The following is a 25,466-nucleotide window of genomic DNA, read 5'->3' on the forward strand; positions in this document are numbered from 1 at the left end:
TGCCCTCCACCTACTGGTTTGGAGTGAAAGCTGAGTATAGTCACCTAAAATCGAGATAATTTGTCCCTCTTGTGGTTGTACAATTACATCAACACTCCACAATGTATTTAGATTTATTGCAAAGCCAAAATCTCTTATCCAAATGACACCAAATTAATAACAACAACAACAAATATCAACAGCATAAAACATTCCTGTTAAGCATAATTCATGCATGTAGAAAGGAAACTGTCTTGTTTAATTGCCTTTTCCAACTATGAGTAAAACCAAACTTCCCCAACACAAAATACAAAGTGACAGTAAGGGTGTAAGAGATACTTCTTGTTTTGACACTTTAATGCCAAGATAATGCCTCATTAAAAGTGACTGTCTATGAAAAAAAGATGTTTTTTCCCAGTCACATGAAACTAACTCATAACTGTCTTAGTCCCACACATATTTATAGTTCAAACAAGCAATGTGATTCACAAGAAACTGGTGCCACAACAACTATGTGTCAGAGTAAAACATTGCCTTCTGTAAAACTTCAGACAGAAGATCAGAAGATCAGCCATTTCAGCGTTGATGCTTCCATAACTCTGATGAGGTCATAAATATGTCATGCCCACTGGAAACGGTTTAAGGTGAAAGGACAGCCAATAAAGTAAATGTAGGTGTGTATAACGGTTAATTCCGTCTGGTATTAAGATGGAGATGGCAGATGGGACTTGTGAGGAGACACTTCTGAGATGGGTCTGCCTCCATCTCAGTGATATTCTTAGGAACTTGAGAACCTATAGATGACGCTGAGTCATTCCAGAACATCTTAATGATGCAGAGGCATTCTAGAACATCTGGATCATGCACTCTCTGGACGGTCCAACGCCAACCCACTTAACTGTAGGGGAGAGAGAAGAGGGATGAATGTTGTTGCACGAACAAGATGTAATCATTTACAAGATTTTTCCAATCAAAACAACAATGGGATTTTCGTTTTAATATCTCAATGTTTTGCCCTGCACCTTTAAACTTTCCCATGTACCCGGACTTTTGCTTTTTTGGCTTTATATTTGTTTTTCCATAAGGTTAAAGATTATCCTCCTCCATGCTTCAATAATACTATGAATTAATTATTGTTAACTTTATTTAGTCAGTAAACAAGATTAACAAGTGTGCAGATACTGACTTAAAAGCATTATAGTGTGTGGATATTAACTTAAAAGCTTTCGGACTTACTGGGAACACCAATGTGGTTCTCCACAAAGCGGATGTAGTTCTGAGCTTTTTGTGGAAGGTCAGCCCATTTCCTAGCAGCTGATGTGTCTGACTTCCAGCCAGGAAAGGTCTCATAATCTACCTCCACTTTGTTTAAAACATCCATGTTTGCTGTGGAAAAGAGGGAAAGCAATGGGACATTAAGTACAATCTCTCAATTATCATACCCTTTGAATGATGTGGATGACTATGATCTGCATTCACACGCTCAAATAATATAATCCTGTGGCCTTTTGATTAATCGCTAATTTATTCCTGAAATAATTTCTTTGTATTTCCACTAAGACGACTGCCCTTAGGCAACACCCATCACTGAGAAGTACAACACAACATGGACAAATAATTACAGGGACATCAATGGAGCTTAAGAATGACATAATTACATGGGAAATGGTGGATCCGTTTTCCATTGATTTTATAAGCCACACCAACTTTGATCTCATCCATAACGTCCATAATGTCCAGTTTAGTTAGGGCAATACTGTACAAGGAAAAACACAAAGTGACAAGAGACACAAGAGCCTTAATTCACATAAAATGACAACTTGCTATACTGTATGCTCTTATATTATGGTTTGTATGTTTTTAGCCAGTTACATCATTTAGCTTATGTCACTGCATCTTTACAGCAGAGGGTTTGAAGATTTCTTGCTTTAAACGATGGGACTCTACAAGATGACCAAGACAAGCTGTCCTTTTACACTCACGCTGTGAAACCATTGATCATGTGGGCATATCTCAGGATGACCAGGTCCAGCCAACCGCAGCGCCTCTTCCTGCCTGTGGTCACACCCACCTCATGACCTCGCGTCTGCAGCAGCTCTCCTATTGGCTGTAGAGGAAGAACATAACATTCGTAATACATCCTTTTCTCCAGCACAATCAATCACGTGACAGCCAGTCAAAACAATAACGTTTCTTATTCCATTACTGATTGGACAGCATATTGAGGCTGTCAAACCCCTCATAATTCCCAGCATATGTTGCGCCAAGGAGCTTGGTACAGTAACCCAATCTCTGACCCGGCCGTAAATCTATCTGTGACCCCAGGACTAGCCCTAAATTTATCTGCTGCCCATGTGACCCTTGGTGGAGCTATCAGGTTTTTTAACATTCTAACAGCTGGTCCAGAGGATTAATCCAGTGAGGCCAACATGTTCATATGTGTAAAGGTCATGTTGTATTCACTGTGCAACAAGAGCCCTGTGAAAGCTGTGTCAACCTACACATGACAATTACTATGAATCTGTCACGACACTCAGCCCTAGCACAGGATCACAGTCTCACTCTCACAGTTTCTGTACAGGAACATTTGAAATTACAGTCCTAATTGGAATTGGATTCAGAATGAATATCAGGATGAGAATCAGAATAAGCAACTAGTTAGTTTTGGGATTTCAGTCAACAACTAGTTAGTTTTGGGATTTGCAGGAAAAAAGCAGGTAATGAGACTCACATTAAGTTGCTCTGTGGGAAAGGCCCCAATGCCCACCCTGGTGGTGTAGGCCTTGGAAACTCCGAACACATCTCCAATATTTGCAGGAGGAATGCCAAGTCCAGTGCAAGCACCTCCCACGGTGCAGTTTGATGATGTCACAAAAGGATATGTACCTGAAGGGGGGGAAAAAGAGTCAAATCAATAATCCAAAGATACCTCCGTGTTAAAATGTCATGTCATCTGTCCACATCCCCCGTCAAGGAAGACCATAACTGACCATGACTTTTAAAACCGTAGAACAGCACAGAAACGACTCCTCTCAGCGTCACAAACTATTTACTGCGACAATAGGGAATTATCCATTTTATTATTAATCAATCAAAGTCCTGCACTCCTAGACCTTTGAGTTTTGATTGACGGGCTGAAATGATGGGTGTGAATTTCCAGCATCCAGGGACATCGCTAGACAAGTGTGCTCATTTGACCCGTAAGTTAAGTGGATGTTTTCCCCTTACCATGCCCCAACTTGGCTAGCAATACTAAGAAGTTGGCTGAAACCAGTTCAACTAAGGAATACTGAAATGAGGCTTTCCTGGTTCACAACATAAATTGAACATTTTCACTCAGTTTTGACTATTATTTGATTATTTGATGTCTATTTTTGTGTGGATCACTGTGCATGTAATTTTTTTTGTGCACGTAATTTCTTTGCTGTTAAGCACTTTGAGCTGCATTGTTTTGCATGAAAGGTACAAATTAAGTTTATTTTTATTATTATTATTATAGTGCCTATATGTATATATTGTCAAATGTTGATTTGCGCTAGACATAAAAACCAAGGCCAACTGAGCTTTAGCTATGTTCTTTGAAATAAACCTGTTTTGTACAGCAGTTTGTGTTCTCATGCTTGAGAATGATGATGATGATGATGATGATGATGATGAGGAGGAGGAAGTAGTGATGACAATGATTAAAGAGGCACTCTTACCAAAGTCAATGTCAAGGAGAGCAGCATTGGCCCCCTCGACAAGGATTTTTTTTGCTGGTCCATGGAGTGCCTCGTACATGAAATAAACACCGTCTTTCACCATGGGTCGAAGCCTTTCCGCATACTCCTAAAACACACAAAATAACACAAGAAACACAATTAAAAGCACGTCATTAAATTTTTTTTAATTTTTATCTTCAGACCTTTCGCTTTACTAACCTTCAGCTTTTTCAACTGGCTGTCAACATCAACTTTAAGACCGGGATACATGGACTGGTACTGCTGAACAAGGTTCTTGAATCTGGGGACAACAATGACGAAATATTTGCTTATCTCTTCGGTGCATTTTATCCTTAAATACCAGTGATCAGCTTCTCCAATGAAGATGGGAGATTCTATTGCAGTGATCTACTCTGCTGTTATTCAGATATGCGTGTTAATCAATTAGTGAGATAGTAAAATGGTCTTACCTGGCAGAAAACTCTTTGAAGTCAGCTAAAAGGTCACAGATACGAAGCCCAGTACGAGATGCCTTGCATGTGTATGCGGGTCCAATACCTTTCTTTGTTGTTCCGATGCTGGTGAAGATAATCACGTTGTTACATTTTATTGGCTGCACAAGAATCTTGTATGATTCTCTGCAAGAGTGCGTGTGGTTTTTTTGTGCATGTGTTCATATTTGGATGTGTGTGACTGTGCTTGTGTATGAGGTGTTTGTTTGTGTAATGAGGTGAAGTATGTGTGTGTGTGTGTGTGTGTGTGTGTGTGTGTGTGGTTAAAGAGGGAACAAGGCCTGTACCCCACCCTCACCTCTTCCCCTCCTGTTCTTGTCTCTGGGCCTCCAGCATGCCATCTACTTCCTGATGGAAGTCAAACACTAGAGCGGAGAACAAATAAACAGATAGGCAAAGATATCGCGCGCCACAAACCATGTTTGGATTATCTATCATCGTCCTGTACGGCACGACACATTCATTTGAATGTGACCTTTTGTAGTATACCTATGTGAGCACGATCAGAGATGACCAGTCGCTTCTCCCAGCCTTTGAGACCTTTAAAAAGACAGAATAACACAACACCTGTCATTTCAAATAGAACAAACCACAACCACTATGCTTTGAATGTGGGTGATAAATTAGCTTGAGCGGGTAAGGCATCTCGCTTTACCTTTTTTCTCATTCTTTTCTCCCTCTTCAAACAAACCAGGTAGATGGATGACTACGCCGTTACCTGCACCGGACACAACATTTGGGGAATAAATCACATATGATGAACATCAGCAGTAAAGTGGATTTGGACCTAAGCGAGAAGTGAAATTCCTCATGTCAAGAAGCAACACTAACCAATGACGGAAGTGCATTTGGAGTTGATGATTCCACTTGGGAGAAGATGGAAGTCGTATGCTTGACCGTCAACTACAACTGTGTGGCCAGCATTGTTACCACCCTGCAATTAATAAAAAACATATAATTAAATCTCTCAATGACATTCTCAGGTGAGCAATCCGTTGAACATTTTCAGACCAGACAGAACCCACAGATATTTTGGGCCTGGTCTAGTTGTGTGTTCAGAAGTGTCCCTAGCCTGAACTCCATGATCTGAGGCCTGACTTCAGGCCCGCCACCGGGCAAACTTGAGAGGGATAGGGATACCTCGCCTCCCTCTGTACCAAACAGGCTTGCCCTTTTCCCCAAGTGACTGGCATGCCTCGTGCAGAAAGGGAACACGCTACACCCATCAAGTGCTCCAGAGCCCCTTCTGCAGGGGAAGGAGCTATTTTAACAGCCTTGGCTTTGGTCTGTTACATCTTCTGCCCTGACGTGGGGGGATCTGGCCTTCTCACATATCGGGACAGCCTGGGAATGTGACCCTGCCGTGCTGAGGTGGGACTGAAGCCTGAGACTGACATTTACTGAGGACACAGACAAACCCTTATGCATGTTGGGTGACAGTGACAGTAACAGAGATTTAATACTGGAAGAGTGCACATGAGTATTGTATAGTATATAGTCTTTGTGACTCACGCACAGGTATAAAAGGAGAATAAACCAATACAGATACAGATATGCATTTGTTTATTACTAAATGAATATACTTTTCCAAGATCAGAATAAACCACTTTAGGTTGAACTAGTTGTAGTCTGTAGGATAACAATCTATATTTCAAGTTCAAGTTCAAGTTCAAGTTTATTCAAACTTAACCTCATCGTAAGCATTTTGATTAAATCTAATCTCCCAGTATAGATGATTCACATCAATACAAAGTGGGACTGGACTGAAAAAGGTTAGACCTATTCTTTTTTTAATGATAATAATTTACTACCCCTCAAAGTTGTAAACATGCATGAGTTTAAGAGGGTGGATGGAATATAATGAAATTAAAGCAATGTGTGGCTTTCTGGGAAACCCATAACATAACCAGGCTGCAAATTAGGCCAAACACACAAGCATTTTACAAACAAACTTAAACAACGGGCCAAAAAACAGTCTTGACAATTATGCACAGTACCTGACACCTGCAAACCATGTCGGACTCCGTCGCCAATAAGTCGACCACTTTTCCTTTGCCCTCATCTCCCCATTGCGCGCCAAGCACCACCGTAACTTTGTTTCCAGTCTCGCTCCTCATCCTCTTTTGCCCTGTCGCGGGGGAATTCGTGTAGCTCTTATGATCGTTTACTGACCAGCCGGACATCTTTGTAGACTTCAGACTGCTGAAGTAGCAGTGTGCGGAATGGTTCAACGTGCGTACAGCCTGTCCTGACCAGCAACTGGTGTCAGACGGTTTACGTCGTCGGCAAAAGAACCTCAAGAATGGGGGCGTGACGCGTTCTCACTGGTTAAGATGTTGCGTAAATACATTAGTCAATAAAGTTAGACTTAAAGATATTTTCTTATCGACTGATGAATTTCAGATGGAAACAAAGACTGATGGCAGAAACACTAACAATAGGCTATAACTTGTGCGATTTCAACATTAACACAACACTGAATTATCTGAGGTCTTCTTTATTTGAATACAGATATGCATTTGTTTATTACTAAATGGATATACTTTTCCAAGATCAGATTCCATTCAATATTTAATAAATATATAAATATTGAAAACCACGTATATCTTAATTCTAAATAAAAAGGGGGGAAATAGATGCAGGATAACAAAGTCATTTTTTTTAACGCTTTCCCAAATCACTCTCATATCGGCTAGTTAACCCTTTTATTTCTGGCTCTCTGGAATGACTTCACATTCAATGTACAATACTGTTATTTCGCATTAACATAATACATAAAACAAACACAAATATACTGCAACACGTAAAAAATAATTAATTTACAACGCAACATACAAAAAAATAATATTTTCTTTCAAAGTGAGCAGGTTCACTGCAGTCAAGGTCAACTGCAGTCCACGAAACCAGCCTCTGATGAGCGCTGATTGGACACCAGCGAAACGAGAAGCTCAGCTTTTCCTTTTCCCCTTCACTCGTTTTCTCTTTGACACACCTGCCAGAAAGGACAGACAGTGAGCAGAAGCACTTTAATAAATCAGATGAATAACCGAGGGCCTCACTCATTCTAGTGGATGTAGACATCTTTGAACTGGTGTAGAGAAATTTGTTAGGGGAAGAACTTGAAAATAGAGTTCGTGTCTGATAGCGTGCTATACCGTAAGGTTTCTAAGGGTGTGGGTGTCTGCTTAGTATTGGCACACTTCAAGTCTGGAAAACATGTTGCAATGTTTCTCGACCGAACTCCAAAGTAAGCTGACAACATCTAACAGTTATAAAATATGAACCTTAGTAGAAACAATTAAAGTTATAACATATTATGTATTATATGCTTAAATAGCAACTGCTGACCTTTGGTGCTAGACATATGTTTTCTGTCATGAGACACAACGCACGCCACCACAAACCCATCACAATCATTAAATATTGAAATGAAAAATTAAGAAGCATATGTCAAAAACTTAGCGTTAGTCCCCCACATAGAGATGACACATCACATAAATACAGTCGACTCAGACAGAACCAGACACCTATTCCCATCCAAGGTCAGGTTTTCTGGTCTAGGGGTCAAATTGACGAGCGCAAACACAATCAGTGGACAACAGACACTCGAGGAGACACACAGATATGGTTAGGTTATGATTACCATCTGATGACCATTGTGTACAAGGACACTCCTGAGATTAAGGAGCAGTGTTAAGGACACCACCCGCCACAGGGAGATTAGAAAGGCATCAGCATATTTAGTCAGTGAGGACTTTGGTTAGAGACAGCATTCTGCCGTTAGGTTAAGAGAGGAGGACACGGTTGATTATGGTTTGCACTTGGACACGTTAGTTTGAGAGCCGGTTGACCTACCTCACTGCAAAACACACCCTTTTTTATTTTTAGTGTGTCCTTTCCCTTTGACTAGGTCTGTTTTAGAACCAGGGAAAAGAACAAAACAACTGAGAGGTAAGTTTCACCAGGATGCCACAACGGTCCTTGAACCAGTAAAAATGCATTATTTCATGAGTCACGTTTAATCTTCAAATGCATTAAAATAAACATAAAACACCATAACATTCAAGGCCCAATATCTGTGGATGAGAAATTAGCTGTACTCTTGAAGCACCAACTTTCTCTATGACAACTGCTTTGATGATAAAGATCTTTATTGAAAATGACAGTGGATTACCTTCTTGACCACTTCTTTTGTTCCTTCGGAAGAACTTGTGTTTTTTAGGATGGGGATTAGGGGGGGCAGCAGCAGACTGCGGCAGCGGTTCCAGTGGCACGGGTTCGGGCACGGGTTTGGGTACAAGGGGCTCAGAGAGCGGTGATGGGGCAACTTCTTGTGCACCAGCCAACCCGTCAGGAACATCAAAGCCCTTTTCACTCTCACTTTCAGTGTTAACCGGTTCGCTTCCATTGACCATTCCTTGGCCATTGCTCGGACATGCCTTCTCTTGGTGGCAAGGAAGGTCTTTGGTGGGCATGCCCAGTCTGTCCTCAGTGTCTCCTTCTGCATTCGTGCCCACATGGCAGGTTGTGTTTATGGGCTCAGTGACTAAGCAAGCAGCTTCTCCAGCATGGCTCGTCTGTGGAGACGTGCTGTCTGCCTCCCCCTGTTCCTCGTCTGTCACTTGGCTACCGCTGCTGCCGTTCTGAACTGGATCCTGCTGAGGTGGGGTTGAGTGATGATCCTTCTCCTTCTCCTTCTCTATAGCCTGGCTGCTCTTGCCTTCCTGTGTAGCATCCTGCTTAGCTGGGCAGGATGGACCAGGATGGACTTCATCTGTAACCTGGCTGCTGTTTCCTTCCTGCGTAACATCCTGCTTAGCTGGGCACGATGGACTAACGCTCTCTTCATCTGTAACCTGGCTGCTGTCAGATTTCTGGATAGCCTTCTGTCTAATGAAGGGGTGATGGTTCCTCTCCTCACCTGTAAACCCATTGTTGCCATTCTGGATTAGATCCTGCGCAGATGAGCAGGGATGATCATCCTGTTCGTGAATATCCTGGCTGTTGTTACCGTTCTGATTGTGTTCGGCTCCACTAACATCTCCATTTATAGCTACGGTGGCTGAAGAGGGCCTGGGGAGTATATGCGTTTCTGGAATGTTCTGCGTGAATGACGTGTCAGGCGAGAGGCCTGGTTGGAATTCTCCTCCTTTATCTTCTTGTGTCTCTTGCTGGGAGGTGTCATAAGTGGGAGTTGAACCTCCTTCGCTTCTGTGGTGTGGGCCAGGAGTTTCTCCTAAGGATGTTACTGCTGGTGGCGAGGTAAGGGGATCCTGTAAGGGTTCTGTTTCGCCGTTTTCTGAATTTGGAAATAGAGAAGGAGAAGCAGAGATGTTTGTGTCAATAAAGTGGAAAAATATAACATGATTGGGAAACAACTCACATAAACTAAATGAATTGGGGCATTTCAAGGAATTACTAAATAAATGTATGCAAGGATAAATCACAGGGTTGTCTCCTATACACCAGTACATCAAGGAGAAATTAAGTATTTATGAAATTATGTAATTAAGTATTTTTGCCACATAAGTAAATGTTAAGAGATGTTCATGGTGTCAGGGACAAATGAGAAACATATGTTGACACATGAGGTTAGAAATGTTGTGTTTACTAGTGTTTCACATCTTTTGGTAATGTGAATGGCTTTTGCTAAGCAACCCTAAAAGCCCATGTATTGAGAAATTACGGCATGAAAACAACACAGTTCAGACAAACCCAATGTCATGCACTACAGAAGGGCAAAAGCTCAGGGTGGGAGTATTCCCAGAAAGACCCTGAAGAGCATCTGGCCCACATTCATGCCAGAGTCAGCGAGGACCTGTTGCTCAGTTTGCTGGCCACAGCGCCATGCTTATTTTTAACCGACGTAGCCTCATCACTGCAGTGTGACTGGCGGTGGTGATAAAACTCATAGACACAAAGGAGAGAATGAGAAGGAAACAGCGAAGCCTTGGTAACTGTTGCTACGGAGCCATGCACACACGGAGGCGGCGGGGGTCGGGTGGCATGACGCTAACCATGCTGTCCTTACCAGGTTGGTCGTTATCCCTACGTGTTTCACTAGAGGGCGCACTGTCTGTTTCGCACCTGGGACGAGTCTTCCTCAACTGGAAGCCTTTGCGAATGTCTGCCAGGAGGTGGTCGATAATACAGCCGTCATCCTGCTTCACAACACTCCTGCGGACTACAGACAGAGGCAAAACTATATACATAGTCAGGCTAAGAACTGCAGTTTCGCATGCAGTAACATTACATTTTTTCATGTGAGGTAGTATTCATGCATTATGTTTATTATATACTTGGACAGATGTAAATACGTATCCATATAAAATACAAAGAAAACACTACAATCACACAAACAACATTATCAAACAACACAAACAAACATGGTAAAATAACGAACACTAACAAAAGCGCAGCAGGAAGAGGGATGTGCAGGTCTAACTCACTGATCTTTCCGTTCTCTCCCTTCTGTCTCTTGGACTCCTCCTCGGCCAGCTGCTTCTTGCGCTTCTCGGCCTTGAAAGCCAGCTCCTTCCAGGTCTTGTTCTCCTGAGAGCCCAGAGGTGTGTGTGTGTGAGAGAGAGAGAGAAACACTGCTTGGTAAATAAAGGCCACTGCTGCAGCCACACCAATTAAAGTAAGTGATTCAGCTGCATTGGGAAACATCAGATTCAGCAAAAACTCTAGACTTGACAATAAATTAGAAAGGGGAATAGAAGTTATGATACTGCATTTAATCCAGCACTGCTGTAAGGGGCACACAGTGCACAAGGGCATACAGTATAGACCCGCAACACTGACCTCTTGCTTTCATGAATGCATTTTGAATTCAGTTTCATTTCTAATATAGACACGAGATCAGAAGGAAGGGTGGCAGAATATGGTGGAAGGATACTTTGCAGTGCATGTTCATGTCTTCACATGCAAGAACCAATCAAGGTCTTTACAGGATAGAACTGGATTCAAATTCAGCAATTTGACTAAATTATTATAGTGAGGGTCCGCCAAATGAAACTGCCACCTTACTTCATTTCACTTAACTTCCATTTCAAAAGGTGGGAAATATTTGATTTATTAATCTGTCTGACTGTCAGCTAGTGGCTCACCTTTAAGGCCTTGATGAAGAACCCCCTGAATGTCTTGATGTTGCTGAAGAGCTCCTCCAAAGAGAGCTTTGATGGGTCTTCGCACAAGTACAGCGCCAGATCAGCCTTCTTTCTCTCGATTTCAGCAAAGCGGTCCTCCAGGGCCTTGCATGCTTTTACATTTTCCTATAGAAATACAAATCTTTACGGTCAGCATCATATATATATATATTACTTATTCAGCAAGAACATAATATCATTCCACAACCATTCCATTAAGAAATAAGAAAAAACGTGTTAAAAATTAATTGTGTTGTAAAAATGTGCAAATCCAGTGTCACTAATTGAGAATCCATGTGAAACGCATGCAACAATGAATAGGCCTATAGGCAACACACACCCACACCACATACGGTGAGCACATTACGGGATAGAAAAACTGATAAACAAAAATGAGTATGATACCTCCATGACACTCTGGAACTGCTCCTTCACATCATCCACTGATGAGATCTTATTTGCTGTACCGGTCAGGCGCTTGAGCAGGGCACTTGCCTCTGCCTGAATGGAGTCCAGGTTGACTCTGAAAAGATGGAGGGATCATTTTCAACCACAGAAAAATACTGAGGTGGATACATATCAAAGCGACGGTTTAAAACATGAATAATTTATAAGAAAGAGACTATCTTTGGGTCTTACCCTGCCGCTTTCTCACAAGTCTCAATCTCGTTGGCAAGGTTAAGCAGCTCAGGGTGATCCAGCTCTGCCTTCTGAAATGGATGACAGATACATAATATGTACATGGAGATACAATTATTTAAGGATGTGACGAATTGTAATAAGGCACTTGGTGCACCTTAGGGGCTTTATTATGGAGACATTTTCACTGCTGATGAAGGGTGCTTTCTGCCATTTCCCATTGCCTGTTACATAATGATCTTCGTGAACCAATTAGGGATTTAATAGAATTTATGAAACCATTGCTCTCCGCGTTAGAGATGTAGGTCAATCGAATAAGGCTGGGAAAAAACTCCAGGACTACAACAAGGCCACCGTATGCCTCTCACAGTGGGTCAGTCACACAGGCACCCCCGGTGCACTACCTCCAGGATGTGATGAAGCAGGGTGATCCGGCTCTTGTTGGCCTTGGTCTCGGTGAGCTTCAGCAGAGAACAGATCTTGAAACCCTCCGCGTTGCCTGTGTGGCTTCCCTGTGAGAGGAGTAACATCTCATTTAGAGCTCACAGGAAACACTTCAGACACTGATGAAGTCAGTGGCAAGTCATGAAGAAACGATGAGATATATTTTAAAAGGGCAGGTCATACTAGTGCCCAAGGCAAAGGCAGTAGCAGCAGTGAATTCAGGAAGAGAAACTGTTGAGCTAAAATTCCCACCAAAATGATTGAAGAAAAACATACTTACGTAATTGAGGAAGTTCCCAATTTCCAGGATTAACTTGCAGAATTTGGGCAACAGTGTGCTTGTCCTCAGACCTAAGGGAAGTCACACACACACACACACACACACACACACACACACACACACACACACACACACACACACACACACACACACACACACACATAAAGGTGAGGCTGATGTTATGGGCGGGTGGTAGCAGCATCAGCGAGAGAGATCAACACAGTCAGTCTTTCACTTACTGTCACACGCCGCCTCAACCAGACCAGCTTTGGGATTCAACATATCCAACACGGAGGCAGTCTCCTCACACAACAACATGCACTCTATCCGCAGCTGGTAGCTGTGTGGGAGGGAAGGAGAGCGAGAGAGAGAGAGCGTGAGAGAAAAAGAAAAAGAGGGAGACAGAAAAAACAGGTAAGGAGAGAAAAACAGTGAAGTGGATGATATAATAGCTAAGTGATGATTTAAGTCACATTTCCAGTGTGAAATTGTTTATTATAGAAACAAAGCGTAGATAACTCGTATAGCTCAGAGTAAGTCCTTCATATCCTGTGAGATTGTGTGAGGATAAAGAGCATTAGTTACCATGGAACCGCCAGAAGCAGGAGATAAAATCGGTCAACATTAGCCAGTTTGTCTGTCTCCCCCTGGAAGGACTTCAGATTATCAATCTACAATGAGAAAATAAACACCAGTGATGATAAACACACACTTATGAGATCAATACCATGCTGTTGCCTGATTTTGAGGTTTGTATTTCTGCCAGCGATGATGGCGTACCTCGTGTTTCTCTGGCATCAGCTTCAGGAGCTGTTTTAGTATCTCCACATCAAACTTGGACCGATCACCATTTTGAATCAGCGCCACAAATTCATCAAAGGAACTGAAGGAGGGCATCAAAAGTGGATGGAAAAAGAGCAAAGCGATTAACTAACTAATGACCACGAGTTCGTTACATGCCATTTGTAAAGAGAAAAACTGAGAGATAGTTAAAAATATTTCACTCACAATTATTTCTGAATGCCAAACTATTAATTATCCAAAACAAGTACATGGTAGCCTACCATTTGAATTGTTTTAAGAAGATGTTCAAATTCAGATTTTTCTTTGCATCAATGAAGGATATCTGAGAGATAGACACAAGGAAGATTGCTTTGGTTTACACTTTGCATTCCTAATGCAGAGTAACCATCACGTCAACATAAACGTCCACGTGACATAGCCATGAGCATGATATGGAGGATGGTGAAGAAACCTCTTTGGTCTCTTTCCTGGTGGGGGCGGCCACCGTCTTGTCTTTGGACTGGGCCACAGGCAGACAGAAGAGCTGCTCGATGCTGGAGTAGTCAGGCTCCCGCGGGGCCTCCGTCTGCACCGACGTCCACAGGGACTTACCGTCTGAGAGAGGGGACCAGAGGAGCGGACATGTGCGTCAGACCATGAACCCATATACAGAAAAACATCAGGCATTGTTGCTGCCGAACAGCAAGAGATCCCAGTCTGGCACATAATAACAGGGTCAAATATATGGATGTTAGAAGGCACTGAATTGTCACTGTGCTAAAGATGCATGTGTTATGTATGTAATGCTAATGTTTGTTTTATCTTTTCTCAAGTACTGAATAACAATGAGTTTCTTCCTAAGAGGGAGTTTTCCCTTTGTCGCCTTGTGCTTGGTCTTGGGGGGGGGGGGGGGGGGGGTCAGTCTCTGTTAAGTGCCTTGAGACAATTGTATTGTTTTGGCGCTATATACATTTATGTAAATGACAATGACCCCTTAACCCTACATTAATCAGTAGTTGAGTGGCATTGAAAGGGCTGTGCTACTCTGACTACGGATTTTGTTTTCTTTCTGACTTCCAAGCTAAAGTTATAGTGACCAAATTCGAAAACAGCTTTTGCTGGTGTTCATTTTATTATAACAGGCTGTGAGTAAGGGATCAACCTCTCTAGTTGATGACTCACAGATATAAAACCCACCCCACATTTCAATGTCTGCGTCGCTACCACCTTACCCGTGACTGCTCTGGAGTTGAGCTTCTGCCAGTTCAGCTTCTTCATCCGCAGGGTAGGGTAGCGACTAGCCTTTATAGCCATGCCGGGTGCACATCCCAGAGACTGGATAGTGTGGGCCACCACTAGGTCCCCCATACCAGGGGGTGGAGGTGGGGCAGGGGGACCAGGCATCCCTGGCAAGGGAGGTGGAGGTGGAGGACCTCCAAAGCCCATCCCTGGTAAAGGTGGAGGGGGTGGGGGACCACAAGGACCCATCCCTGGTAGAGGAGGTGGAGGAGGTGGCCCTGATGGACCTCCTGTTGGGGGGAGGGGAGGAGGTGGGGGTGGTGCGGGTGGGCATCCCATGCTGGGGGGCAGAGGAGGTGGTGGGGGAGGAGGTGGTGGAGGAGGAGCTGCTGGTGTGGAGGAGCTGGATGATGATGGAGATGGAGGCCTTGTGCCAGTCGTGGGACCCTTGCATGACAGTAGCTGCTCCCAGTCCACCAGCTCCGTCTGAACCGCTTTGTCCAGCCTCTTGGGAGGGGGGCCATCCACTGTGTGACAGCTGGCAGGTTGACCCTTGGAGAAAACCAGTCGCTGCATGATATTCTCCCAGAAGTCCATCTGAGCTGAGGTGCACAACGCAGAGATAGGAATCAGCTACATCTGACAAATACAGCTGAATCTATACACAACAAACAAACTGATGAAGAGAAATGAACTTTGATGAACATAGAAACCCAACTAAGCCAAAACAAAACGTCATTATACAAAAGGTGAACTGCAAGTCCTTTATACACCCACACGCCAACATTATCTAGTCTAGAATGATTGCTCGGATCCAGTTTATGTGAGTTCTACCTTAATATTACGAGTGACTAATGACAGTTCTGTCCAAGAAGTCAGTTTTGAGCGATCAAGATGGATCAAATTGAAGGAGGAGAACTTTAAATTGTGGCAAATGATGCAGTTTGGTTTCAGTCTGAGAACTCTTTGTTATGGGGTAAAACGATGGTTCATGCTTGCACTACCTCAAAAACAACAAGTTGCAGTTGCACTGCACTACATGAACGAATGAACCAGCTTGCTTTGTGTCAGAACTGAACAAGCGCCAGATGACTGGCGTCTCAAATCTATAAATACAAACTGAGGGCTGAGGGAACCGAGTGCCAGCGACGCGAGGCAAATCAGTTTATCCCTGAGAACTCACAGTCTTGAGCCAGCATGGCGGCGCGGTTTGTGATGGCCTCCAGCGCCTGCCAGATGTCCACGCGGTCAGGACCCAGCATTAGCAGAGACTGCAGCATTGAGAGCAGCTGCTGGGCCGACGGAGAGATACTAACCTGAGGAGGAGGAAAAGAAAGACAGGTGTGGAGGTGAGGAGAGAACAGACATACTAAATAACTTAAGAAAAGAGGGAGAGACGAAGTGATGTGAGGAGTGGGCCGAAGCACGCTAAATTAATAAATGCTATTATGTGGGGCTTGTGTGACACAGAACCACAATAATAAAAGAGCCATAGGTGTACACACAACACACACCAAAAATGACTGTACAATTTAGACAAAGCCTTTATGCCAAGTGACAAACAAGCATCTGTCTTTCATGGTCCTTAAGGGAGCTGACCACACAGTTTAGCAATTAAGCTTATGGATGTTCTAAACAGCCTACCTACTCCAGCCATGCAGAACTCACTTTGTTGAAGAGAGTGGTAAATACTTCTTGGTGAGAGCTCATGTCTATGCCTCCATAGACTCTTTGCAGCTCCTCCTCGTCCTCAGCCATGGCCTCCTCGAATGATTCACACTGAATGATCAGGTCTTCATCCTCCTTTTCCCTGCCATGATGACAGTACAAAACCCATTTGATTAAGCACACCCACCCCATGCCATCACATATTGCAAGATCAAAACATTTATCAAAAGTCTGCCCCCCCCCCCAATTCTTATACCATGCAAACAACAAATCGAGCTGATAGGATTTGAAACCTACATCCCCATCAGCAACGCAAGTACAAAAGTCTTACCTTAGTTTAGGGAGAATGTCGAGCAGTTGAAGTCCTGTTAAGAATCAATAAATAGACCAGTATAAAAAACTTAAGACACAAGCCTCATGTGATACACGATTATTTTCATTCATTTTCATTCGGAAAAGATGCGCCAAGTAGTGCTAGTAAGCTATGTCTAGTTCCAGCCCTGAACACAATTGTGTCTCTTCAGCCTACCGAAAGCAATGGAGTGCCACATAAAACTCATTGAAAGTTTGGGCAAAAATGCTTCGTCTTCTAAAAATAGACACAATATCCGATAGCAAAAGCGATGTTTTCATGTATTAATTCACTTTTTTCTATTTCCGTTCATGAGGTAAACCAGTACATTGCACTAAGAAATCGATTAAAATGTTTAAAATCGTAAGGGTTGGAACATCACAACGGATTTGTTTTTGTTTGTAGCGCATAAAATCATATATATTTTAAAACATATACAATATCAATCTTCCGCATTGCAAGTAGGTATACTGAGTGTGGGTGTTAAATAAACCTGAGGTTTTTTCATAGGTGGTGCCACATGCCAAGATCTGCCATAATAGGCACAGCTTTAGGGCGTCATCAACCTAACATTGCAAATTAGGTGTATTGGTCTAATCAGGACTCCGTGCGGGAAAACATCAAAATAAAGGTTAATTGCTAGAATGCCATTTTAATGTAAGCCAAAAGGACTTCTAAGAGCAGGCACTACTTTTAGGGATATGCATACAGGTTTACGTTACATTCATAAATTACCATAATATAAAACTAGATTAGATTAGGCAACCAGATTCCAATTTAGTTTCAAGACGGCGCATTGTTTTCATGTGGAAGTGAAGAGGCCTAATCAAAATGAGATGTTTTGTCACTGACAACATTTCAAAACTTTTCCAGGACTTTTCAAGGACCTTTTCACCTATAAGTACCCAAGATTGCATACTTTACTCCACATATAATTATATATAGCATGGACATTACCCAACGACCTAATAGGCAAGGTTAATTAAAATGGAAACCATATTGGAATGGAAACCATGCTGCAGTAATTAACACCACGAAACATTATATGGAAGAGCACAATAACATAATTAATTTCATTAGACGTGCATACGACAAAATCTAATTTTATGACATTTCCAAAACTTTCGATGAATTTCATGATTTCTCCAGTCCTGGAAAATGGGATTTTAAAATTGACTTTTCCAGGATTTCCAAGACTATGGAAACCCTGCTCTAGGTGCTACAGACAGCTTACCTATGAACTCCTTGCGCATTTTGTCCCTGTGACGTAGGTCTTCTGTCCCAAAGATGAGAGCATTGATGACGCTGAGCAGGGTGACCATGTATGGCACGTTGTCTGTAGACTGCAGTTCATTTATAATCATGCTGAAGCGGTACTGCTGGGTCTTCACACCCTGCCAGAAGATGTAAGCAACAATCAATACCTGCTTGGCACAGGGCATTATACTGACAGAGACACGCTAACATAATGTCTACATTCAATTCTATTCAATATAGAGTATCAGTATCACCTTTGCCTTCCTGAACTGTACCACTTATTTGCAGGCTATCCTTTGACAGAGAGAGTACATTTTTGTTTTAAGTAACATACATATTTCATCAAGAAGACTTTTAAGTTTTGAACTTTTGTTCCACTTATCTTTTTTGAATAACAGTCATCCATCAACATAATAAGAGGTAAATACATTTATTTCCGGTGCCTTCTTGCTCAGTACACTTGCCTTATAGTGGTCCAAGGCATCCAGGGCCAGGCGATAGCCATCTGTGGAGAACATACTCAGAGCCGCCAGTAGTTCAAACACCTGCTTCTTCACCATAGTATTGGAGGTATCCAGAGCTGAAACAGATCATCAAAGTTGTCATTGTCAGTTTATGAAGTATAGTAGGTCCCATCATTCTGTCTTCCTGCTTTAAAGCATCACAGCTGTCTGTTGACTTTTCTGCTTAACCTGAATCGTGTGACTTCTCTGCCTCAGTGTGACCCAGTCATAGGTTTAAGGGGATGCAACCTGAACTTTGAACTTTTGCCATGTGATAAGGTGAGAGTGGTGACAACTCAGATACCAGCCACCATGTTAGTCTCACCAATACTGTGACACATTTTACTAGGCTTTAAAAAAGGAAAAAAAACATTACAGTTAAAATATTGAGCACTCATTTTCTTTCTTTCTCACTATCTCTCTCTCACTCACACACACACACACACACACACACACACACACACACACACACACACACACACACACACACACACACACAGACAGATAAACACTTATTTGTTTATGTATCTATTTCTCAAATAATCTATCAAGCAACTGTTCACCTCCATTTACCTTTGGACCCACTGTAGTATCACAGATATTACAAATCAGTGGCAGGAAATTCAATTTAATTTTTTTATTTTCCTATATAGCACCATTTATGATAATCAGCTGGAGACTCAAATCCTTGAGCACAAACACATGAGCCATGAAGGAAAGGAGGGAGGATGTCCTTTTAAAATGAAGGGGGACACCTTCTTAACAAGAAGAAACCTTGAGCAGAACCTGACTCAGAAGGGTGAGCCCATCTGCCTGAGCACAGCCAGAGAAAGAGCTTACAGAAATTCTAACTCACCTTGAGACAGCTTGCGGATGTAGCCCTCATTCTCGATGATGAAGTGGATTCCTGTGGAGGAGTTCATCACGGCGCGGACGCAGTTGACGCAGGTGAGCTGCAGGAGCGCGTCCGCGATGCGGGAGCAGCCCCGACCCGACAGCCGGTCCAGGGCCTCCAGCAGCAGGTCCAGGCCGCTCAGCTCCAGGAACTGGATCATCCAGGTGTGGTCGCTGCCCTCCAGCCGCTTCTTCAGGCCTGAGTAGTTGACCACGGAGGGCACCTGGAGCAAGCGGATGCAGAGCTCCGGGTCGGCGCTCTCCAGATTGGCCTCCGGGGAGGACTCTGAGTCCTGAGAGGAGCCCAGACGGCCCCTGACGGCCGCCCATTTACGCTTCCCGCCATCTGAACGAGCTGACATGATGATGGAAGGATTGGGTCTGCAGGTAAAAAAAGGACTGACTGTGATACGGTTGCTAGACAGGGACAGTTTTTGCATTTTTAAAAGTTAGAGTAGTATGCTTTTTCATATACACTCTCTCTCTCTTTCACACACAAACACACACACACGCACACACAGTCATACCCATATGTAATTTCTAGATAGCACTACTGGAATTAAAATGGGCGCTTGTGATATTAAAATGAATTGACTGTACTTTAGGTGCTAGACTGGGTCATTGAGACCCTTGAATTCCTCAAGATCGTGAAAGTAACTGAAGAGGCAGATCAAGTCTGTTACTCAATGTACAAGTAAGGAGTTATACAGGATATTTAACACAACAGAAAACTACATAAAAATGGAAAGTTGCACGAACTTCTGCAAGTGATGGCATTTATTTAGGTTTAGTGTACAATTTAATAATACAGACAAAGGATGTCAATTAATTTAGTTTTTTAAATGAGTGCAATTTGGTGCAATATTCAGAGTAATGTGATACTGAAGTTTACAGATTTCCCCGCTAATAATGCGCAATAGAAGTCATTTATGAGTTTTACTGCCTGCTTTAATGCATTTTTGGAATTACCTCTATGAGAAGCCTATAGAATGGCACAAATAGAATCTAGTATTAGTGGTGGACTTGATAACAGTCATGGTAAATATGTCCACACAATGGTGTCATATAAATTCGTTTCCACATTTTGTTCCCAAAAGGGGAAGTAGTTCTACCTCTGGTTCCCTAACATGTATAAATGTGCATCATATATGCATATTTTGGCATACCAAATTAAAAGGACTCTGGACTAGATTATATAGTCAATTGAAGTAAAAAAAAAAAAAATGTATCATTGAAGCATCGCATAATTTCATCACCCGGATGCTGAGGTTAATATTTACTGAGGGCGAGAGGATGACTCTCTAAATGCTCATGACCTGGAGAATTTTTCACCACAAAGAACTCATGAACTCATATCAACTCTTCACTTCTTTTATTTCAACACGCAGTGGACAAACCAGTCTGGTATCACACGAAAGCACATTCAGGGGAAGTGGCCACTCGACACATTTTGGCTTAAGTGAGATAAGTCAGCACTCTATCCCCCTACTAATGCTGCTGCCAAACATCCACTGTCTAATCCAGTGTGAATAGGAGAGAGAAAGAGAGAGACCCACCCTGTCAGCTAATCTAGAACAAATGGAAAACAGGCAAATGTTACACTCTGCATCACGACAGATGGACCAAAACAATGCAAAAAAGCACAGACCGCTGGACTGAAGCTTGGAACGCTTGCTGCAGACCCACCCCTGATATACAACACAGAATCCCAGGTGGCAGATCATTCTAGAACAGATGTGTACAAGGGCTGAGACACATCAGGGCCATATCAATCCCAGTGTAGGTAGCTAGATAGCCGACTGTATGGGCAGTGGTATGCAATAAAACACCCTGAACTGTGCTCTGGCCTCAGTTTACACAAGCTACTGAAATGTTATTGCACATAGAATACATTCCAACCATATAAGGTTTTTTTTTAGACCCTGTCCAACACACACACAAAGACACACACACACACACAGATGGTGAAGCATAAGTGCTTTTCTGTGCAGCCATTTGAGAAACTGGACCTCTTTTCATCCAGGCCCAACTCTGTGGCCTCAAAAACACCTCTGTCTGTAAATAGACACTCCCAAAATGACGCTTAACGGTACACGTTAGAAAAATACGCAGAAATCTTCAAATATCAACCTATGCAAGTCCTTCACAGCTCAACATATTAACAGCTATCATTTTGCGCTTCATACAACTTTTACACACTTTTACAATTGAATATTCTATTCAATTCAATTAAACTGTATTTAAATAGCGCCAATAACAATTCTGTTACAATAATGTCTCAAGTCCAGAGCCTGAGTCCCCTAGAGCAAGCAGTAAGGCGACGGTGGCAAGGAAAATCTCCTTTTAGCTTCAAAATCTCCCTTAGCATAAAAAAGTAATAACCTTAATTCACACCAAATAAAACTGCTTTCATGCGTTTGTCTTTATATAACACAAATCTGGTCCTGCCATTGGAATCCCTGAAATGTCAACAAATGTCCATATTAGCATGTTGTTTGGTGAAATGCAGAAACTACATCACAAAATAAACACACAGATCTACAAGTGGGTTTCCTCTCTTGAGCAAAAACTGAAGTGAAATAGGCGTGGCAAGTGTGCAAGGACGACTAATACCAGAACTAGGTTTGTCCAGTGATGGACCACTCTTGTCCACAATGTCCACAAAAACAAACCCACAAATCAGACGCCTGTTTTCTTTCCTTACTGAGGCCCATCAATGAACAAACAGGGAGCTCTCCATCTAATCCTTCTAACAAAGGCTGTGTCTTACTCTAGCATTGCCTGGGGGGATGCCAATGCTTTCAAGAGTCAGGACCTCTCTTGTACTCTCGCCTCTGACAGCATGTGCCTGGTGTTGCCTGCTCTTTCGTTGCAGCCTAAGAGCTGCAAGCTGCACGCTTGGCCACCAAAGCCCCTTTTCTGCAGAAGCTGCAACAATGTCCTTTGGTTACTTAGCAGAAGAATGACAGGAATGTCTATAGAGCAGTAAATTCAGCTTAACTTCTTCTGTCTGACAAGACAATAGTCTCTCAGCAGGTTTATCTGCAGGGCTCCTATTTTCAAGATTTACGACTGTTTATCACTCATCACCAATCTACCACTGCAAAGACAAGGATCCAGTAATGTAATAGGAATAAGAAAATCGACGGACTGTGCAACAGGCATTTGTTTGTTGCAGGAGCAGTGATGTGTGAACTTTATCTAAACCTGTAGAGTATGTTTGAGACCTCCCTCCGCTTTCCAACAAGGGTTTGACTGCAGGAAGGAAGGAAGGAAGGAAGGACAATTCCTGAATCAGGAAATGTGTCGCCATAACAAGTGCAATTGTTTCTGTTGCTTAAATTCCCTTTTCTTGGTGAGCCTTGATAAGGCTCAGAGCTAAGTTTCTGTGGAATACAGTGATACCGTTCCTAACAAGGACACAAGGATTCAGAGACTAGTCTACAATCCATCCCTATCCGAAAAACCAACGTTCTCTCTTCTGAGAAACCAAGCCAATAATAACGGTCTGGAGACATGGCTAACCAAAAGCTGTATCAAATAATAATAACAAAGTTCTCCTACTTAGCAGTACAGACACAGAGTTTGTTTGCTATTCCTGAACATTCCCCAAACTAGCTTTAATATCCTGACCTCAATAGAAACACTCCCTCGCTCCCAAGTATTTGCCCTAGTCACAGTTTGCCCTATCTAATGCAGGAACAAAGTCTCAAGGGAGGCAGCCTAATTTTGAAAATGAAAATACAATACACCCCTAAATGGTGGAAATGTGGTGATGTGGTTTGGACAATAACATTTAACATCCAAAGGAAAGTAAATATAAATGCCGGGTGGTGAGAATTAAGATGCAAACTTTCCTTCTAATATAGCTGACGCATTAATTACCCCCAAAATTACGCCCCCCCAAGCAAACAGTTAACTTTCCATTGGAATGTGTTATCTGGCACAGACAAGAGAATCGAAGATTCTTCCAGGCATCCTTTGGTCTAGTGAGAGGGGGAGAAAGACATGTTCATTTTCTGCTGACCGTCATCAACCGTCATGTCCTAATAACACACCCTGACAAATTTGAAGTATAAAGCTGTAAATAAAGCTGCAATGTTGCAAAGCTCATATGACAGTTCGAATGATGCAGTCTCCCACATGTGATTTGTGCAGTGGCATTCTGTTTGCTGACACCACTAGAAACATGGTACTTTTCATGATTCTTGCCATTTTGTCCACAGGTTTCCCCCACACAAACAATACTGGGTGAATACAATACAGGGGCAAGGTTACAAATATATCTCCAATGCATTTCATCACAAGACCCCGTATGTCTTAAGCAATTACATTCTTGCTATATCAGGAACAATCCAGTCAGGACCATTTGTGCTCGCACATGAATCTTCTGCTGATGTCTTGGGTGACAGAAGCTGGTTGCATCTTGTGATCTGTGCTTCAGTTCCATATTTCAAAACCATGAGGATTCATGGTGTGAAAAAAATGCTGAATATGCAAAAATAATCACATGTTCGAGCTTCTCACTAATGTCATGTGCCAGAGTTGCTGCATGGATCCGTGTAAAAACACATTTTGCAATATTACATAAGCACTGTTTTGAGTTACCCATTGCATTTCACTCGAACAAGCGTGGGCGTTCAGTCTCGGATGGGGTCCCATTACCACACTCTACCCACGCTCGTTCTATACCAGAAAGGAAAGGCAGGATGATAAAATGATCTGTAGATCTGAAAGATTAAGTAAACCTGGCAGATAGGCTTCATCTAAGTCTGACGTAACCTAATCTGAGAACATTTGTAAAGAATAGGCTCTCTGAACCTCGACCAGATACGGGACCGGTTGAAACACATTGATTATTTGAGATGCCCCCCATTACATATGAAGGACAAACCAGATTGCCGCTGTTTCTCCAAGCCAGGCAGCGCTGGGCGCTCAACAGAGTACGTTCGGTTTTTAAATTACAGTTCTCGATGCAGAGTTGCAACTCCATCTATTTACCTAACCTGAACATCTACATGAAACGCATACTACGTGAAAACTCGTTATTCCTCGTAATTCACCGGGTTGTGCTTTTTCACACCTGAAGAACTAGGCAATTGCTTCTCAGCTCGCCGTGCAGAATAACGGGAATCTGCTTACCATCTAAACATGGCGAGTTAACACAGAACAGCCGACAGCTCAACCGTGGATGGTCAATTCCATATGCAAAAATGACCGCTTAGTTTTAGCTGTATGCCTGCTACACAGAGGCAGGTTATCTACTTCATCAATACTGTGTTGTAGGCGACTTTGTTTTTACCTGCTGTTATGCCATGAGTGAGCACTGGAAATATCCCGTTAAAGTAGGCTATTTTGCTCCAGGTGGCTGTAAGTCCGCTTCTTTCGACACTTTTCTTTAAAGCGCTGCTCCTAACATAAACGCACATCCACAGGCACAATCCACTGGCAGAGTCCAGTGTGATTGTACCAATTCAGTTTCACGGGAGTTTCCACACGAGTAGGACGATGCTGTCGGAATAACCCCTCCCTCCCTCCCTCTCGATATTGACTGATCGCAGTAGGTCGTTGGCCAGCAAAGAAAGCAGCGATAAGGAGAGAGTAACTACATGCAGAGAGATATCACCAAGATTATCTTATAGCTATTTAACAATGTTTTGGACACACATTTGAAAGAATTTCACCTTCAGGCACGATTTGTTGCACACTGATTGTATCACTTAGACCACTTTTGCCATTATCGTTCAAGTATGCTTCTGCTTTTAAAACTATTTCCCCCTCTCATCATCTGGCTCAAGGAGGTGCAAGCTAAAAGGGTTACACAGGGTCAGTGACAGAAGCTCAGCCGATTCCATCATTTCGTAGGCCTACTAAAATGTTTACTGACAAGATGTTACCCATTGGCTTATTCAGCTTATGCCTACGGACTTGTTTTACCACTGCAAAACCAATAAATGAGTCTTAATTTTCATGACAAACCCTTAATGTATTGTACTTAATATAAACATTTGCATTTACTGTACACTTACTGTAAATATAAAATACAAACAATGCCACATGCAGTGAA

At 42.6% G+C, this 25,466-nt stretch overlaps 2 protein-coding genes across 5 annotated transcripts; both read right to left on the reverse strand.

Moving 5' to 3' along the window:
• Positions 1 to 95: 95 nt before the first annotated feature.
• On the reverse strand, positions 96 to 6,586 carry adss1 (adenylosuccinate synthase 1). The gene is made up of 13 exons (XM_012836809.3): positions 6,190 to 6,586; positions 5,024 to 5,126; positions 4,848 to 4,910; positions 4,682 to 4,732; positions 4,491 to 4,557; positions 4,151 to 4,258; positions 3,900 to 3,981; positions 3,681 to 3,807; positions 2,711 to 2,865; positions 1,962 to 2,086; positions 1,638 to 1,735; positions 1,216 to 1,365; positions 96 to 877 (listed from the first exon to the last, which is right to left on the reverse strand). The coding sequence occupies exons 1-13, from the start codon at positions 6,373 to 6,375 to the stop codon at positions 825 to 827; spliced, it is 1,368 nt and encodes a 455-aa protein (XP_012692263.1). The 5' UTR covers positions 6,376 to 6,586; the 3' UTR covers positions 96 to 824.
• An 87-nt stretch (positions 6,587 to 6,673) lies between these two features.
• On the reverse strand, positions 6,674 to 24,916 carry inf2 (inverted formin 2). Of its 4 annotated transcripts, XM_031579798.2 has the most exons (23): positions 24,702 to 24,916; positions 19,362 to 19,780; positions 18,467 to 18,582; positions 17,980 to 18,139; positions 16,725 to 16,758; positions 16,394 to 16,535; positions 15,909 to 16,041; positions 14,719 to 15,327; positions 13,959 to 14,101; positions 13,768 to 13,829; positions 13,484 to 13,586; positions 13,289 to 13,374; positions 12,943 to 13,043; positions 12,704 to 12,774; positions 12,384 to 12,491; positions 11,980 to 12,050; positions 11,746 to 11,863; positions 11,302 to 11,466; positions 10,642 to 10,744; positions 10,224 to 10,376; positions 8,367 to 9,491; positions 8,048 to 8,104; positions 6,674 to 7,184 (listed from the first exon to the last, which is right to left on the reverse strand). In XM_031579798.2, the coding sequence occupies exons 2-22, from the start codon at positions 19,759 to 19,761 to the stop codon at positions 8,049 to 8,051; spliced, it is 4,059 nt and encodes a 1,352-aa protein (XP_031435658.1). In that variant the 5' UTR covers positions 19,762 to 19,780; positions 24,702 to 24,916; the 3' UTR covers positions 6,674 to 7,184; position 8,048. The 4 variants fall into 4 exon arrangements, with proteins under 4 accessions (XP_031435658.1, XP_031435659.1, XP_031435661.1 ...); XM_031579799.2 differs by lacking the exon at positions 8,048 to 8,104; XM_031579801.1 differs by lacking the exons at positions 17,980 to 18,139; positions 18,467 to 18,582; positions 19,362 to 19,780; positions 24,702 to 24,916 and adding an exon at positions 17,239 to 17,973.
• Positions 24,917 to 25,466: the final 550 nt, after the last annotated feature.

Source organism: Clupea harengus, chromosome 14, assembly GCF_900700415.2.
Source record: "Clupea harengus chromosome 14, Ch_v2.0.2, whole genome shotgun sequence".
Classification (NCBI taxonomy): Eukaryota; Metazoa; Chordata; class Actinopteri; order Clupeiformes; family Clupeidae; genus Clupea; species Clupea harengus.

What these genes read in the sequence shown, in the direction of transcription:
- adss1 (XM_012836809.3), bottom strand. Translation starts at nt 6,375, where the DNA reads ATGTCCGGCTGGTCAGTAAACGATCATAAGAGCTACACGAATTCCCCC. An exon ending in CAAATGCACTTCCGTCATTG is followed by an intron (nt 4,911 to 5,023) that starts GTTAGTGTTGCT and finishes TGTCCGGTGCAG; the next exon opens with GTAACGGCGTAGTCATCCAT. An exon ending in ATGATCAATGGTTTCACAGC is followed by an intron (nt 1,736 to 1,961) that starts GTGAGTGTAAAA and finishes TTCCTTGTACAG; the next exon opens with TATTGCCCTAACTAAACTGG.
- inf2 (XM_031579798.2), bottom strand. Translation starts at nt 19,761, where the DNA reads ATGTCAGCTCGTTCAGATGGCGGGAAGCGTAAATGGGCGGCCGTCAGG. An exon ending in TGCTTCATCACATCCTGGAG is followed by an intron (nt 12,051 to 12,383) that starts GTAGTGCACCGG and finishes CATCCATTTCAG; the next exon opens with AAGGCAGAGCTGGATCACCC. An exon ending in TCTTCATCAAGGCCTTAAAG is followed by an intron (nt 10,745 to 11,301) that starts GTGAGCCACTAG and finishes CTGGGCTCTCAG; the next exon opens with GAGAACAAGACCTGGAAGGA.